At 36.2% G+C, this 15,692-nt stretch overlaps 1 protein-coding gene across 1 annotated transcript in view; it reads left to right on the forward strand.

Moving 5' to 3' along the window:
- The window catches only part of LOC115435572 (cathepsin K-like), a 26,853-nt gene extending 12,627 nt beyond the window's left edge, over positions 1–14,226 (forward strand). Inside the window, exons 5-8 of the mRNA XM_030158079.1 lie at positions 5,099–5,317; positions 9,329–9,494; positions 12,444–12,552; positions 13,880–14,226. Of these exons, the coding sequence (XP_030013939.1) occupies positions 5,099–5,317; positions 9,329–9,494; positions 12,444–12,552; positions 13,880–13,979 (594 nt within the window). The 3' untranslated portion in view covers positions 13,980–14,226. The remainder of the gene's footprint in view (positions 1–5,098; positions 5,318–9,328; positions 9,495–12,443; positions 12,553–13,879) is intronic.
- Positions 14,227–15,692: the final 1,466 nt, after the last annotated feature.

A 15,692-nucleotide genomic window follows, 5' to 3' on the forward strand; every position in this document is an offset into this window, starting at 1 on the left:
AGATCACACAAATATTATCATAATAACCTGTAAATACTGACAACTCCAAATTATTCACTTTGTAAATGTAAATATTTTCATGTAATTTTCCTGTATTTACACTAAAACAAACTATCATTTCACAAAAAATGTAAACATCCTGAACAAATATGAACAAACTGAAATGTCTTAATATAAGTCAGTGTACTTTCAACAATATTCTGTCTGTTCTTAAATGTTGTGTGTTTGTAGATCCACTGTATCTGTACATTAGAATGAACATGTGGAAATGAAAAACTGAAACAGAATATGGTTAAAATTACACTTATTTTTTCAGTTTGTTCATGTTATTCCCATTGTTTTAAAGGACAGTTTGTAGACGTAAACATGTTCATCATGTAAGGACAGTTTGGAGTTGACATTATTTATTTATTATTGTGTTATTATTTCACTGGTCCGGTCCAATGGAGGTCAAATTGGGTTGAATGTGGAACCTGAACTAAAATGGCTTTGACAGAACTGATCTGCAGCACAGGTGTCAAACATGCGGCCCGGGGACAAAAACTGGCCCACAAGATGAATTTACAAAGTGCAAAATGCAAAAATTACCCTGAAGATATTAACAGTCAAGGGCCTCAAACTCAAAAATAACAGCATAATTACCTAGAAATAATGACTCCAAATGTTCGTCTTGGTTTAATGTGAGAAAAATAATGTGACATATATGCCTCTAAATAATGGCAACACCATTTTTTTCTCTTTGATTTATTGCAAAGAACATTAAATTCTGATATCCTTTAACAATAAAACATCAATAACCTAAACAAATATGAACAACCTGAAAGGTCTAAAGAAAAATAAGTGCAATTTTAACAATATTCTGCCTGTTTTGTGCCTTTGTAGATCTGATCTGTAATGCAAATGTAGAAATCATAAGTTGAGGTAGAATATTGATCAAATTGTACCTATTTTTCTTCAGAAATTTCACGTTTTCTCAGTTTTTTCCAGTTGTTTTTCTAAGGGATAAAATGACTAATAAAAAATAATGAATAAATGATAAAACATAAATGACAACACCAATTTTTTCTCTTTGATTTTGACCAAAAAACATAAAATTATGAAAATATTTACATTAAGAAACTATCCTTTAACAATAAAATGTGAAAAAACCTGAACAAATATGAACAATTGGAAATGTCTAAAGAAAATTAAGTGCAATTTTAATAATATTTTGCCTGCTACTAAAAGTTTTGTGCCTTTGTAGATCTGATCTGTAATACACAGGTATAAATGATAAGTCGAGGCATAATATTGATAAAATTGTACTTATTTTTCTTCAGAAATTTCTTTTTTTTCCATTTTTTTCCAGTTGTTTTTTTAAAGGGATAAAATGACTAATAAAAATAAGTGTCAAAAAAAAAAATAATGACAATACCATTTTTTTCTCTTTGATTTAGAGCAAAAAACATTAAATTATGAAAATATTTACATTTAAAAAACTATCCTTTAACAATAACATGTGAAAAACCTGAACAAATATAAACAATTTGAAAGGTCTAAAGAAAAATAAGTGCAATTTTAATAATATTTTGCCTGCTACTAAATGTATTGTGCCTTTGTAGATCTGATCTGTAATACACAGGTATACCTGATAAGTCGAGGCATAATATTGATAAAATTGTACTTATTTTTCTCCAGAAACTTCCGTTTTTTCCAGTTATTCACATCGTTTTTGTTTTGGATAGAAATAGTTTCATCATTTAATGTTATTTTTTGCACTAAAAAATTTAGAGTTGTCCTTATTTATAGGTTATTCTGTTATTATTTTACTGGTCCGGCCCACTGCAGATCAAATGTGGCTGAATGTGGAACCTGAAAGAACATGACTTTGACAGAGCTGATCTTTAGGATGTGTGCGCCCCCTGGTGGATGCATGCATAAACCACATTCATTGAACTGTGTCTGGGTTTGTGCTGTTCATCCATTAAACAACAGCTTCAACACAACCCTCAGATCTGCACTGGACCTGAACACACACAGTGAACTGAGCTCCTTCTAACTGTAGTCAAACAGTAACTGGAGCGTCTGAGAACAGCAGAAGGAGACGATCTGTTAGAACACAGCTGTCAAACATGCAGACCGGGGGCCAAATGTGTCCCACCAAAAGGTTCCAGTCCGGCCCCTGGGAGGAATTTACAAAGTGCAAAAATTCCAGACCAATCTGATCTACAGTCAAATAAGAACAGCAGAAGAACCCACAAAAAAGAATGACTGCAGATTTTCTTCTTGGTTTGATGTGAAAAAATTATATTACACTATGCCTATAAATAATGACAACTTCAATTTTTTTTTTCTTTCTTTTAGTGCAAAAAATAACATTAAATGATGAAAATATTTACATTTACAAACTATCCTGTAACAATAAAATGTGAATAACCTGAACAAATATGAACAACCTGAAATGTCTAAAGAAAATTCAGCACAATTTGAACTATTCTCTTCCTGTTCCTCAGTGTTTAGTGTCTTTGTGGCAGATACTTCAGGGAAAAATAGGGCTGACGAGCCACTCCAGGACCCACAAAAACTGAAGTCAAGGTCATAATCGAGACTGATGGACGAACAACAGTGTGTTTGTAGATCTGATCCATAATGCACATGGAGAAATGATAAGTTCAGGCAGAATATTGTAAAAAAAATTGCACTTATTTTTCTTAAGAAATGTCAGTTTTTTCAGGTTATTCACATCTTTTTTGTTTGGATAGTTTATAAAAGTAAGTATTTTTATAATTTAATGGGTTTTTTTGCACTAAAGCAAAGACAAAAATGTTCAGTTGTCATTATTTATAGGACAACTGAAAATGTTTGTCTTTGTTTTAGTGCAAAAAAAACGCATTAAATTATAAAGAATATCTACATATATTTTTATCATATATTTAATATAAATATTATTTTCAGTTGTCATTTTTTATGCTGCACGGCCCATTTTTTATGCTGTGAGGCACTTATGCCTCACAGCAACAAGGTCCTGGGTTCGATTCCAACACCAGTCAAAAAGGGGGGGCCTTTCTGTGTGGAGTTTGCATGTTCTCCCCATGTCTGCAGGGGTTCTCTGGCTCCTCCCACCATCCAAAGACATGCACTGATAGGTTAATTGGTTCATCTAAATTGCCCATAGGTGTGAATGTGACAGTGATTGTTTGTTTCTATATGTCAGTCCTGTGATGAACTGGTGACATGTCCAGGGTGAACACCGCCTTCACCCCTATGTAGCTGGGATAGGGTCAAAGAGACCCCCGTGACCCTAGTGAGGATAAAGCGGGTTCAGGAAATGAATGAATGAATTATTTATAGGTTATTCTGTTATTATTTTACTGGTTCAGCCCACTGGAGATTCAATTGGGCTGAATGTGGAACCTGAAAGAACATGAGTTTGAGAGCCTGTGTTAGATGATGGAACAGGGACGTCAAAGCCACTTTTTTTTTTTTGAGGGGCCACTACTGGTAAATTAAGAGTAAAAAAGCCTAGAAATAATAATATCAAACCCAAAATGTTCTGTTTGTTTTCATGCAAAAAAAGCATTAAATTAGGAAAATATTTACATCTATAAACTATCCAAACAAAAAAGAAGTGAAGAACAGCTCATTCCTCCCACAGACATCAGACTGTATAACAGTACACAGTGACCCCCCCACCCCCACCCCCACATCACATCAGGTATATGTGCAAACACTATGTAAATACTTTCTTCATACTTACCTTACCTTACCTTCTCTTATCTTATCCTTTTACTCCAGTCTCATATGTCCAGGAGGATTCAGCACACAGTCCATGGAAGGTCTTCATGTCAGGATAAACTGAGCATTATTTATATAAACAGTAACAGTACCTGTAGTGCTGTTGTTCCTCATGTTTATCCAATACTTTTACTGGATACATTAGGTTTAAAAGACAGTTTTTACAACAGATGCTTTAAAATAATCTTATCAAAGTCTGCCCCCCAGTGGACACTCACAGGAACTGTCTTCAGGTCTCATGTCTGATTTGTTACCGATGGTGTTTTTGGACTCGTCCTCTGTTCTGTTGTGTTCAACATCTGCTGTAGATGTTCTAGAAAAGTCCTTAAATGTCACTGACAGACCACACACTGGGTTCTGTAACTCTAACCTTCAGTCCACCCAGTCTGATGTGTGTACATTTACACATGTATGATCATATACATTTACACATGTATGATCATATACATTTACACATGTATGATCATATATATTGACACATGTATGGATCATATATATTTGCACATGTATGGATCATATACATTTACACATGTATGGATCATATGTATTTGCACATGTATGGATCATATATATTGACACATGTATGGATCATATATATTTGCACATGTATGGATCATATGTATTTGCACATATATGGATTATATATACTGACACATGTATGGATCATATATATTTGCACATGTATGGATCATATATACTGACACATGTATGGATCATATATATTTGCACATGTATGGATCATATATATTTGCACATGTATGGATCATATACATTTACACATGTATGGATCATATATATTTGCACATGTATGGATCATATATACTGACACATGTATGGATCATATATACTGACACATGTATGGATCATATATATTGACACATGTATGGATCATATATATTTGCACATGTATGGATCATATATATTTGCACATGTATGGATCATATACATTTACACATGTATGATCATATATATTTACACATGTATGATCATATATATTTACACATGTATGATCATATACATTTACACATGTATGATCATATATATTTGCACATGTATGGATCATATATACTGACACATGTATGGATCATATATATTTGCACATGTATGGATCATATATACTGACACATGTATGGATCATATGTATTGACACATGTATGGATCATATGTATTGACACATGTATGGATCATATATATTTGCACATGTATGGATCATATATATTTGCACATGTATGGATCATATATACTGACACATGTATGGATCATATAGTTTGACACATGTATGATCGTATACATTTCCACATATATGTGCTGCTGTTCCTTGCAGGGCTCCTGTGGTTCCTGTTGGGCCTTCAGTTCTGCTGGGGCTCTGGAGGGTCAGTTGGCCAAACAGACCGGTCAGCTGTTGGACCTGAGTCCTCAGAACCTGGTGGACTGTGTCACAGAGAACGATGGCTGCGGAGGCGGATACATGACCAACGCCTTCAGATACGTACAAACCAACGGAGGCATCGACTCAGAGGACGCCTACCCCTATGTGGGACAGGTGAGGACCCCCCCCCCCCCCGGTCCTACTAGGACCTCTGTGGTCCCTTAAACTGGGCTTTTATCATCTCATATAAAGGCCACTGATTCAGGAGTGCCGTGTCCTCCTTCTACAGCTGGGCTGTCAAACTCATGTCAGTTCAGTTCCACATTCAGCCTAATCTGATCTGAAGTGGGCCGGGCCAGTCAAATAATATAAATGACAGGATAAGAACTGATACATAATGTCAAAAGTTGTTTTCTCTGTTTTTGACTGAAAAAAAAAAGTCAAATTCTGTCATGAAAATGTTTACATATAATGTTACAAATGTTTACATATACGAACCGTACTTGAACATAACACAAACAAATATGAACTTGAAAAGTCTTCAGAAAAATCAGTGCAATTTTTACAATGTTACGCTGGTTTATCATTTATACATGTGAGTCACAACTTACAGATCACAGTGGATCCACATATACACACAACATTTAGTAACAGGCAGAATATTAGTACAATTCCACAGACTTCTCTTAAGAAATTTCAGGTAATTTACATTTTTTGCACAAGGACAGTTTGTAAATGTAAACATTTTTGTGTAATTTTCCTTTTTTTTTTTTTTTACACTACAACAAAGAGAAAAAACTGGTAGTTTTCATTATTTATAGGTTATTATGATAGTATTTGACTGGTTCTGACCCACTTGAGATTGAGCTGACCTAAAATAATTTTCACGTCCTTGATCATTAATATCTTCAGTGTAATTTCTGCATTTCACACATTCATCCCAGGGGCCAGACTGGACCCTTTGGAGGGCCGGATTTAGCGCCCGGGCCACGTTTGACACCTGTGATCTACAGAAACACCACATTCAATTCAATTCAGTTCAGTTCAGTTTTATTTGTACAGCCCTATATCACAACAAGGTTGCCTCCCAGGGCTTTACAGAATGAGCTGGATATGAAAACAAACAACAGTCAAATAAACAGGAGACATGAGACAGTTTAGTCTGAAAAGAGTCTGAAAACAAACAGGACAAACAAACAGGACAGCGAATCAAACAAAGAATATGAAACAGGAGGTGGACGCGCTACACTGTCAAAAAAAATCTGTAATTTAACAGAATTTTCACTGTTTATTTTACAGATTTTTCCTGTATTTTTAAGATACAGGAAAATATCAATGAAATGACAAAAACAGATTGTGATTTGACATGTCAAATGTAAAATAACATGAAAAAACTGTAACTGTGAATATCCATAAAATTTCCATATTTTAAAAGAATTTTTTTTCTTTTTTCACAGAAAAATACAGTTAAAATACATTTGCAAATGTATCGTGATTTTGCAATTTTTTTTTTCATGAGATTAAACTGTTAATTTAAAGTTTAATACTGTAAAAAAAGTAATAAAATAAGATAAAATTACTGACAATTAACAGTAACAGAAGTATTTGTTCTGTCAGTTTAACAAGACTTGTTTGTTAATTGACAAATATCTTGTGTAATTACAGGAGGTTTCACAACAAAAATGTTGAATAAATGTATTTTTGTGAACGTATAACATGTATAAGCACTGATAAACTGTCCAAATACAGTTTTTATCAGTGGATTGGACAACTGAGGTCTCATTGAAAATTATTTATATATATGAATATATATATATATATATATATATATATATATATATATATATATATATATAGGTAATTTGATTGTTTTAATACATGAAAATATTCTTTATTAAACATTAAAAAAAAAAAAAAAAAAAAAAAAAGCAAAATCTCATTTAAAGTTAAGGCAAGAAACTGTATTTAAATTATGGAAAATTACCGTATTTTTATGAGACGGTTATTTTCTGTTATTTAACAGTATTTTTTCGGCACCCCTGCTGCCGGAATAATACCTTTTTTTTTTTTTTTGACAGTGTATTAAGACATTCCAGGTTGTTCATATTTGTTCAGGTTATTCCATTTTTTTTGTGATAGGATAGTCTGTAAATCTAAAAACTTTCATGTAATTTTACTAGTTTTACATGAAAACACAGACCAAAAAAAAGTCACAGTTGTCATTATTAATATGATTTTTCTGGTCCGACCCATTGTAAATCCCATTCAGATCCTGTGTGTGACCCCTGAACTAAACTGATGTGAACACTCTGTTAATATGTCCAGTGTCAGTTTTGCATTTCACACATTCATCCCAGGGCCTTTACTGGATCCTGTGGTGGGCCGGTTTTGGCCCGTGGACCGTATGTTGGACCCCCTGTTGGTTTAGTTGAGTGTGACCCTCTGAGTGCTGCAGGAGGAACTGAGCTGCACTGTGGTTTCAGTCTGTGTTCACGTCTGTGTGGTAAACACACACACACACACACACACACACACACTGTGGGGAAGTGGATGTCATTCACTCCATAATGACAGGAAAGGAAAAGTAGAGTGTGTGTGTGTGTGTGTGTGTGTGTGTGTGTGTGTGTGTGTGTGTGTGTGTGTCAAGGTTATTATCGTTAACGAAAACTAACGAAATGACGAAAACTAGAATTGAAAAAACATTTTCATTGACAGAAATAAATAAAAACTAGAAAAGCACTCGTAGAGCGCAGACCTCCACCAAGGCAGATCAGTGCCCCCCACCACCACCACCACCCATTCACCACCAAAATTTAATAATTTCTTCCTTGTGCCAGTATCAACATTTCCTTAAATTTTCATCCAAATCCGTCCATAACTTTTTGAGTTATCTTGCACACAGACAGACAGACAAACCAACACTGACAAAAACAGAACCTCCTTGGTGGAGGTAACTGTAATTAAAAGAAAAAAAACATAACTAACTGAAACTGTATTGTGTGTTTACAAAACTAACTAAAACGGATAAAAAATGATAGATAAAATTCCCTTTGTTTTCATCTTTGTCAATGTCGGATTGATACGAAATTGATTTATTCCCTTCTAGCAATTTTAGCTAGCCGCACCATACGACATTTGATGGTTCGTCACTTGTGTTCACTTGTGGGATAAAGCAGCAGAGTCCTGTCTGGGATTTATTTGAATATGACGGAGAAGAAGAGAAAAGATATATAAAAAATAAATAAATAAATAAAACTAAACTAAAACTAAGCATTTAGAAAAAAAATTAAAACTAATAAAAACTAACAAACCTGCTCTCAAAACGAATTAAAACTAACTGAATTAGAGAAAAAAAAAGTCAAAACTAAATAAAACTAAACTATAATGAAAAATCCAAAACTATTAGAACCTTGGTCTGTGTTAATATTTTTTTATTAATAATAGCCATAATACTGAATACTAACAGTGTGTGTGTGTGTGCGTGTGCTTCAGGGATGGTCAGCACTTTTTTGTTCCTGTCATTCTGGAGTGAATGACATCTACTTCCACAAAGTGTGTGTGTGTGTGTGTGTGTGTGTGTGTGTGTGTGTGTGTGTGTGTGTGTGTGTGTGTGTGTGTGTTTACCATAAAGACTAGGACACAGAATGAAACCACAGCAGAGCTCAGTTCCTCCTGAACAAACAAACCAACCCCACCATTTACAGAAAAAAACAACAAAGCCCCATCTGAACGAAGCATATGTCTGTGTAACTGAAACTGTACCAGGAATCATCTAAAGGATGAGTCAGCAGAAACAGTCACATGGAATTATTTCTAATTATTTGACTGAAAACAACATAATTTCCTAGTGAGTCATTTACCTCTGTGAAGAGGAAGAACTAGTGCTGAGTTATGAAAGACTGAAACTTCTGTACTGATTAAACAGGCTCTGACTGGATTTCACAACATTATGATGATGATGATGATGATGATTATCATTACTATTATTAATATCATTATCATCATCATCATCGTTATTATTATTATTATTATTATTATTATTGTTAGTCGTAATTAATGGACTTATTTTCACAGCATAGAATATGACAAAATGTTTTTTTAAAGCATCATTTTCTACATTTTCTGTAATATTTATTCCTTTTGTGTGTTTTTTGTGTTGTCTAACTGGACTGCTGTTCTCCTCAGGACCAGCCCTGTCGGTATAACTCCTCTGGGATGGCGGCCCAGTGTAAAGGCTATAAGGAGGTCCCTGTGGGGAACGAGCGTGCCCTGGCGGTGGCGCTCTACAAAGTGGGTCCAGTGTCTGTTGGCATCGATGCCACACTGCCGTCCTTCCAGTTCTACCAAAAAGGTATTTGCTCAGACATGCCCAGTTCGGACTCTGTGGTCCGGTTTGGACTCTGTGGTCCAGTTCTGACTCTGTGGTCCAGTTCTGACTCTGTGGTCCGGTTCGGACTCTGTGGTCCAGTTCGGACTCTGTGGTCCAGTTCTGACTCTGTGGTCCAGTTCTGACTCTGTGGTCCGGTTCGGACTCTGTGGTCCAGTTCGGACTCTGTGGTCCGGTTCGGACTCTGTGGTCCAGTTCTGACTCTGTGGTCCAGTTCTGACTCTGTGGTCCGGTTCGGACTCTGTGGTCCAGTTCGGACTCTGTGGTCCAGTTCTGACTCTGTGGTCCGGTTCGGACTCTGTGGTCCAGTTCGGACTCTGTGGTCCAGTTCTGACTCTGTGGTCCAGTTCTGACTCCTTCTACAGTCTTCATTCACTCCAGTATTACCTGTAGGACCCCAGGTTGTTTTCCTCAGTGTCTGCTGGACTTCAGCTCCGTTTCCAACAGATGGAATGTTTCCATGAGCTGCTCCACTGCTCAGATACTGTCTGTCACTTCTGTTGTATGTGCTTATCAGTGAAATAGAAGTTTTTACATGTTTTTACACGCGCAAACTAGGGATGCACCAATACCACTTTTTACCAGACCGAATATGAGTACAAGTACTTACATTTGAGTACTTGCCGATACCGAGTACCGATACGAGTCCTTAATAATTAGTAAATGTGCTTTATTGTCGTTGTCATTAGTCTGACTGGAACAAAGTGCTGCTACTGACATTTAATGTGTTGGAATGAGCGTTTGACAATTAATGCACCAGGGAACGTCACCCTGAATTAACCATACTGGACAAATACCACGAAGAAGAGGAAAGTTTTTTGAGAAGAAGAAAGTCAGTAATAACAAACATGGAGACGACAGAGGGAACACTAATGTGATACTAATAACGCAGTGTTTTCTCTGGTAAGGTTTAAAAGTTTAGCTTCAGCAGGAAGAGAAAAGAGAAATGAGCCAGAAGTTTGGTTTTCACTTGTGCACCGCTCCGTACTCCCGCTGGTATTCTCCGTCTGGGTACTCATCCGCCAGCGCCTGGAAAATGGATGGAATGTACGCAGAGGACGGACAGAACGCTGCGTCTGTATCCGTCTGTGTCTGGAACTTTACCTGCAGTCAGCGTTACTTTTATCACCGTCATTTATTTGGTTGAATCTCCACACTCTTCACACTCCCCACTAGGGATGTAACGATTACCGGTATAACAATAAACCGCGGTAAAATTGCCAACGGTTAGTATTACCATTTAAATTCTAATTCTCATGATAACTGTTTTTGATTACTGCACTTTTCTGGAGAAAACGCCTATGTAAAGATCTGCTTTTATGTCAAATATTTGAGTATAGTTTTAATTTATTATAATTTTAATTTTATATACCTAATATTTGGAACCAATATTCACTTTTAAAGTCTTTGAAAAGGTTCATTAAGTATCTGTGTGTTATTTATGCAATAAATTATATACATTTTTCAAATTTAATTTTATATTTTTTTTGTGTGTGTTTTCTGTCCTTTTATGTTTTTATAGTAGGTTAAAGTGAAAAAAACTAATAGGCAGATGATATAGATGAAGTTGTGCTGAAAAAACAGATCCCAAACATGGGTATAGTAAACATTTGTTTCTATAGTATATAAATGTAAGATCAAAAGGACTGAAAAACAGACAAAATAGACTCAGACCACTAAGGGTTAATATTTGAATGTTTCTGACACAGAAGGGACATTGTGCCAATTATTTTATTTATTTTTTTTAATTGTTTTTTTTTAAATACAACTTAGCTAAATAATTTCAGTGTGTGTATTAGTACTTGTTGAACATTTTGAGCACAGTTTCAATAATAACGTGATAATAATGAGAACCATGATATGAAATTTTCACATCTTTACATCTCTACTCCACACACATTATTCCTCCTCCTCGTACCTGCTGCACTGAACTGGGAATGTCACACGGCCGTAAGTGGTATCGGTGCAGTTGTATCAGATTACTTTTACAAGTACGAATACGAGTACACACACTGAGTATCGGAGCCGATGCCTGATACTGGTATCGGTATCGGTGCATCCCTAGTGCAAACCTTTAGTAAACCAGGCCCATAGTGTTCACAGCAGAATAGAAAAATAATAAGGACCAGAGAAGGAAATGAAGGTGCAGAATAGAGGATGTTAAACCATGTCCAGATGTTTACCTCCTTCTTCTTCTTGTGTGATTGGCCGTAAGGTGAACACCATATCGTTCATCCCGTTCCGACATATGGGCACTACAATCTTTTTACTCAGTTACAAAGATTTATTGTTCCTGAGCTAAATGTCAAAAGTTCTCTGTTTGCAATCCTGCAGATTTGATAAAATCAGTGTTTGAAGTCGGTACTACTTACTGTACTGGCGTAATGCTATTGTTGTCATGCGTGCTGCGGTTTGAGTCACATGTAGTCACATGTAGTCACATGTAGTCACATGTAGTCACATGTAACCTGCTGGTCCAATAAGAAAGTGCAAAACATCCAAGATGGCTGCCACCAGGATGCGAGCTTCCAGTGGTTCAGAGGAGGAAAATACAACGAAAAGTTTTAAAAAGCATCAAAAATATGCTACATGCACCTTATAGCCGTAAAAAAAAAAAAAAAAGAAAAGAAAAAATACAGGATTTTTCAGCCAAACGATGGGAAACATTTGAAACTGTGTTGACGATGGCTTTGTTTGAGTGGTGAGAGCAGGACTAGAGCTGAAACTTCCAAACACTTTCACTGTTGACTTTGACAGTGTTCCAGAAGGTGCTGGGTTTCATGCACATGAATGTGAACCTCTGGTCCGCTGGTTTACCGCTCCAGATGGGTGTGTACCCTCTGTGCGTTGGAGGCTCTGGGCTCAGGCTCCGCCCACACTGACTCCTCCCTCTTGCCTCTGTCCTGTCCTCAGGTGTTTACTACGATCCCAGCTGTAACCCTGACGACATCAATCACGCCGTGCTGGCGGTGGGCTACGGAGTGACTGTCAAAGGGAAGAAGTACTGGATCGTTAAGAACAGGTGGGACTCCTTACCAAGGTTCTAATAGTTTTGGATTTTTCATTCTAGTTTAGTTTCATTTAGTTTTGACTTTTTTTTCTCTAATTCAGTTAGTTTAATTCATTTTTAGAGCAGGTTTGCTAGTTTTTATTAGTTTTCTTTTTTTTGTAAATGCTTAGTTTTAGTATTAATTTTAGTTTTGTCATATCTTTTATCTTCTTCGTCGTCATATCCTACTATAAAATGCACGTTTTGTGTCCGTCCAATCGATGTTGCAGCACAGGAGGGCGTTTGTACGGATTGTCCTCAGCCTTCACAGGCCCCATCGCTGCCAAACTCGCCAAATGAATAGAAACACTACCTAACTATCTACTAGGCACAATTTTATGTCCGTATTCAAATGTTGTGAGGTGTGCTGGGGGATTTTAGCCTCTCTCTACTTTGAATTCTTCATCCCTGCTGCCGTACTCCATTTTCGGAAGTGGTTATGCTGCCGTTCATGAAATTTCTACTGCTAGCAGACGATGCTACAATATGAAGGCTGCATTTACAATATTGTATAGGTACTTTTCACGCACAATGGCACCACGGGTACAATGTCACTAGTTCAAATAAATCCCAGACAGGACTCTGCTGCTTTCTCCCAACTTTAGTCTCCATGTTTCCAGGTAGAGTGGGGACGACTGGAAACCACGAGTGAACACAAGTGACGGACCAAAAAGTGTTGTATGGTGACGCTAGCTAAAATTGCAAGAGTGAAATAAATCAATTGCGTATCAATCCGACATTGACAAAGATGAAAACGAAGGGAATTTTATCCATAATTTTTATATTTTTTAGTTAGTTTTGTAAACACACAATACAGTTTCAGTTAGTTATGTTTTTTTTTCTTTTAATTATAGTTTTTATTTTTTTCAGTTAACGAAAATGTTTTTTTCAATTCTAGTTTTCGTCATTTCGTTAGTTTTCATTAACAGTAATAACCTTGAGACTAAAGTTGGGAGAAATCAGCAGTCATGTCTGCGATTTATTTGAATACGACGGCAAAGAAGAGAAAAGATATGAAAAAACTAAAATTGATACTAAAACTAAACTAAAACTAAGCATTTAGAAAGTTTTCATTAATGATAATAACCTCGCTCCTCACCCATCTGAGCGTCACCAGGTGGCTCATCCGAGCACCAAAATGACACGGCGGGCTGTTTGTTTGTGCTCGGCGTCCGTTTGATGTGTTCTGTCATACGTGTTGATGACAAACTGATGAGCTCAGATGTTTTTTGGCCCGTGGCAAAGCTCAAAACCAATAATGTCGCTCTGTCTCTGTCATCTCTGTTTTTTTTCTTGACAGCTGGAGTGAGAGCTGGGGAAACCAGGGCTACATCTTGATGGCACGTAACCGTGGCAACCTGTGCGGCATAGCTAACCTGGCCAGCTACCCCATCATGTGACATGACAAGCATGGAGCCTCAAGGACATAAAGGAAACAACTGCTTTTCTTCGACCACACACACGATAAGAACTGTTGGAACTGTCAGTATTTACTACAAATAGAACACACGCCACCTTATACGTCACAGATGTCAAACATGCGGCCCGGGGGCCAAAACCGGCCCACCAAAGGGTCCAATCTGGCCCGGGGGATGAATTGGTAAAGTGCAAGTTAGGGCATCAAACTCAAAACTAATATCATAATAACCTATAAATAATGACAACACCAATTTTTTTCTCTTTGATTTAGTGCAGAAAACATTAAATTATGAAAATATTTACATTTACAATCTATCCTGTAACAATAAAATGTGAATAACCTGAACTGTCTAAAGAAAATTAAGCACAATTTTAACAATATTCTTCCTGTTACTTAAAGTTTTGTGCCTTTCTAGATCTGATCTGAAATGCATATAAATGATAAGTTGAAGCATAATATTGATAAAATTGTACTTTTTTTTGCTTAACAAATTTCATTTTTCAGGTTATTCACACACACCTTTTTGTTTGGATAGTTTGTAAACATAAATATTGGCATGCCTGAATATCATTTTTTATGCTAAAACAATTTGGAGTTGTCATTATTTACTGGCTATCATGCTATTATTTTATGGGTTCAGCCCACTTCAGATTAAATTGGGCTGAATGTGACCCCGGAAGAAAATGAGTTTGACACCCCTGTTATATGTAAATGTTTTCCACACTCATACAGACACAGTCAGCTGTTTTAGTGGCGTAACCGTCTAATGTTGTGAAATCTTGGATTTAAATTGTCAAAAAAATGCTTGTATGAGGAACTACTTCAGCTGACTGTGACTTCCTGTACGTTCAAATATGAACACTTATGTCACAGGTGTCAAACATGTGGCCCGGGGGCCAAATCCGGCCCGCCAAAAGGTCCAGTCTGGCCCTTGGGATGAATTTGTGAAATGCAAAAATTACACTAAGATATTAACAATCCTTTTAGTTCAGGTTCCACATTCAGACCAATTTAATCTATAGTGGATCGGACCAGTCAAATACTATCAGAATAACGTAGAAATAGTGACAACTCCAAATTTTTCTCTTTGTAAATGTAAATATTTTCATGTATTTACACTAAAACAAATTATGATTTCGCAAAAAATGTGAAAAACCTGAACAAATATGAACAACCTGAAATATCTTAAGAGAAGTCAGAGCAAATTTTAATAACATTCTGTCTGCTATTAAATGTTTTGTGTATTTGTAGATCCACTGTGATCTGTAAGTTATAATGTACATGTGGAAATGATAAACTGAGGCAGAAAATTAAAATTAAAATTAAAATTAAAGGTTAAGGTTAAAATTGCACTTATTTTTTCAGTTTGTTCATATTATTCACATTGTTTGAAAGGGTAGTTTGTATGTACACCTTTTCATAATGTAAATTTACTTTTTTCACTCTAAAACATTGAGAAAAGTTTGGAGTTGACATTATTTATACTTTATTCTGTTATTATTTTACTGGTTCGGCCCACTGCTGATCTAATTTAGCTGAATGTGGAACTGAACTGAAATGAGTTTGACAGCCCTGACTTATGAGCTCAAACCAAGCACAGGCTGCTGGTGTTCCTGAGTTCATCTGAGTTCATCTGAGTTCACCTGAGGACATCTGAGTTCATCTGAGTTCACCTGAGGACATCTGAGGACAT

The sequence above is a fragment of the Sphaeramia orbicularis genome, chromosome 16 (genome assembly GCF_902148855.1).
Source record: "Sphaeramia orbicularis chromosome 16, fSphaOr1.1, whole genome shotgun sequence".
NCBI lineage: Eukaryota > Metazoa > Chordata > Actinopteri > Kurtiformes > Apogonidae > Sphaeramia > Sphaeramia orbicularis.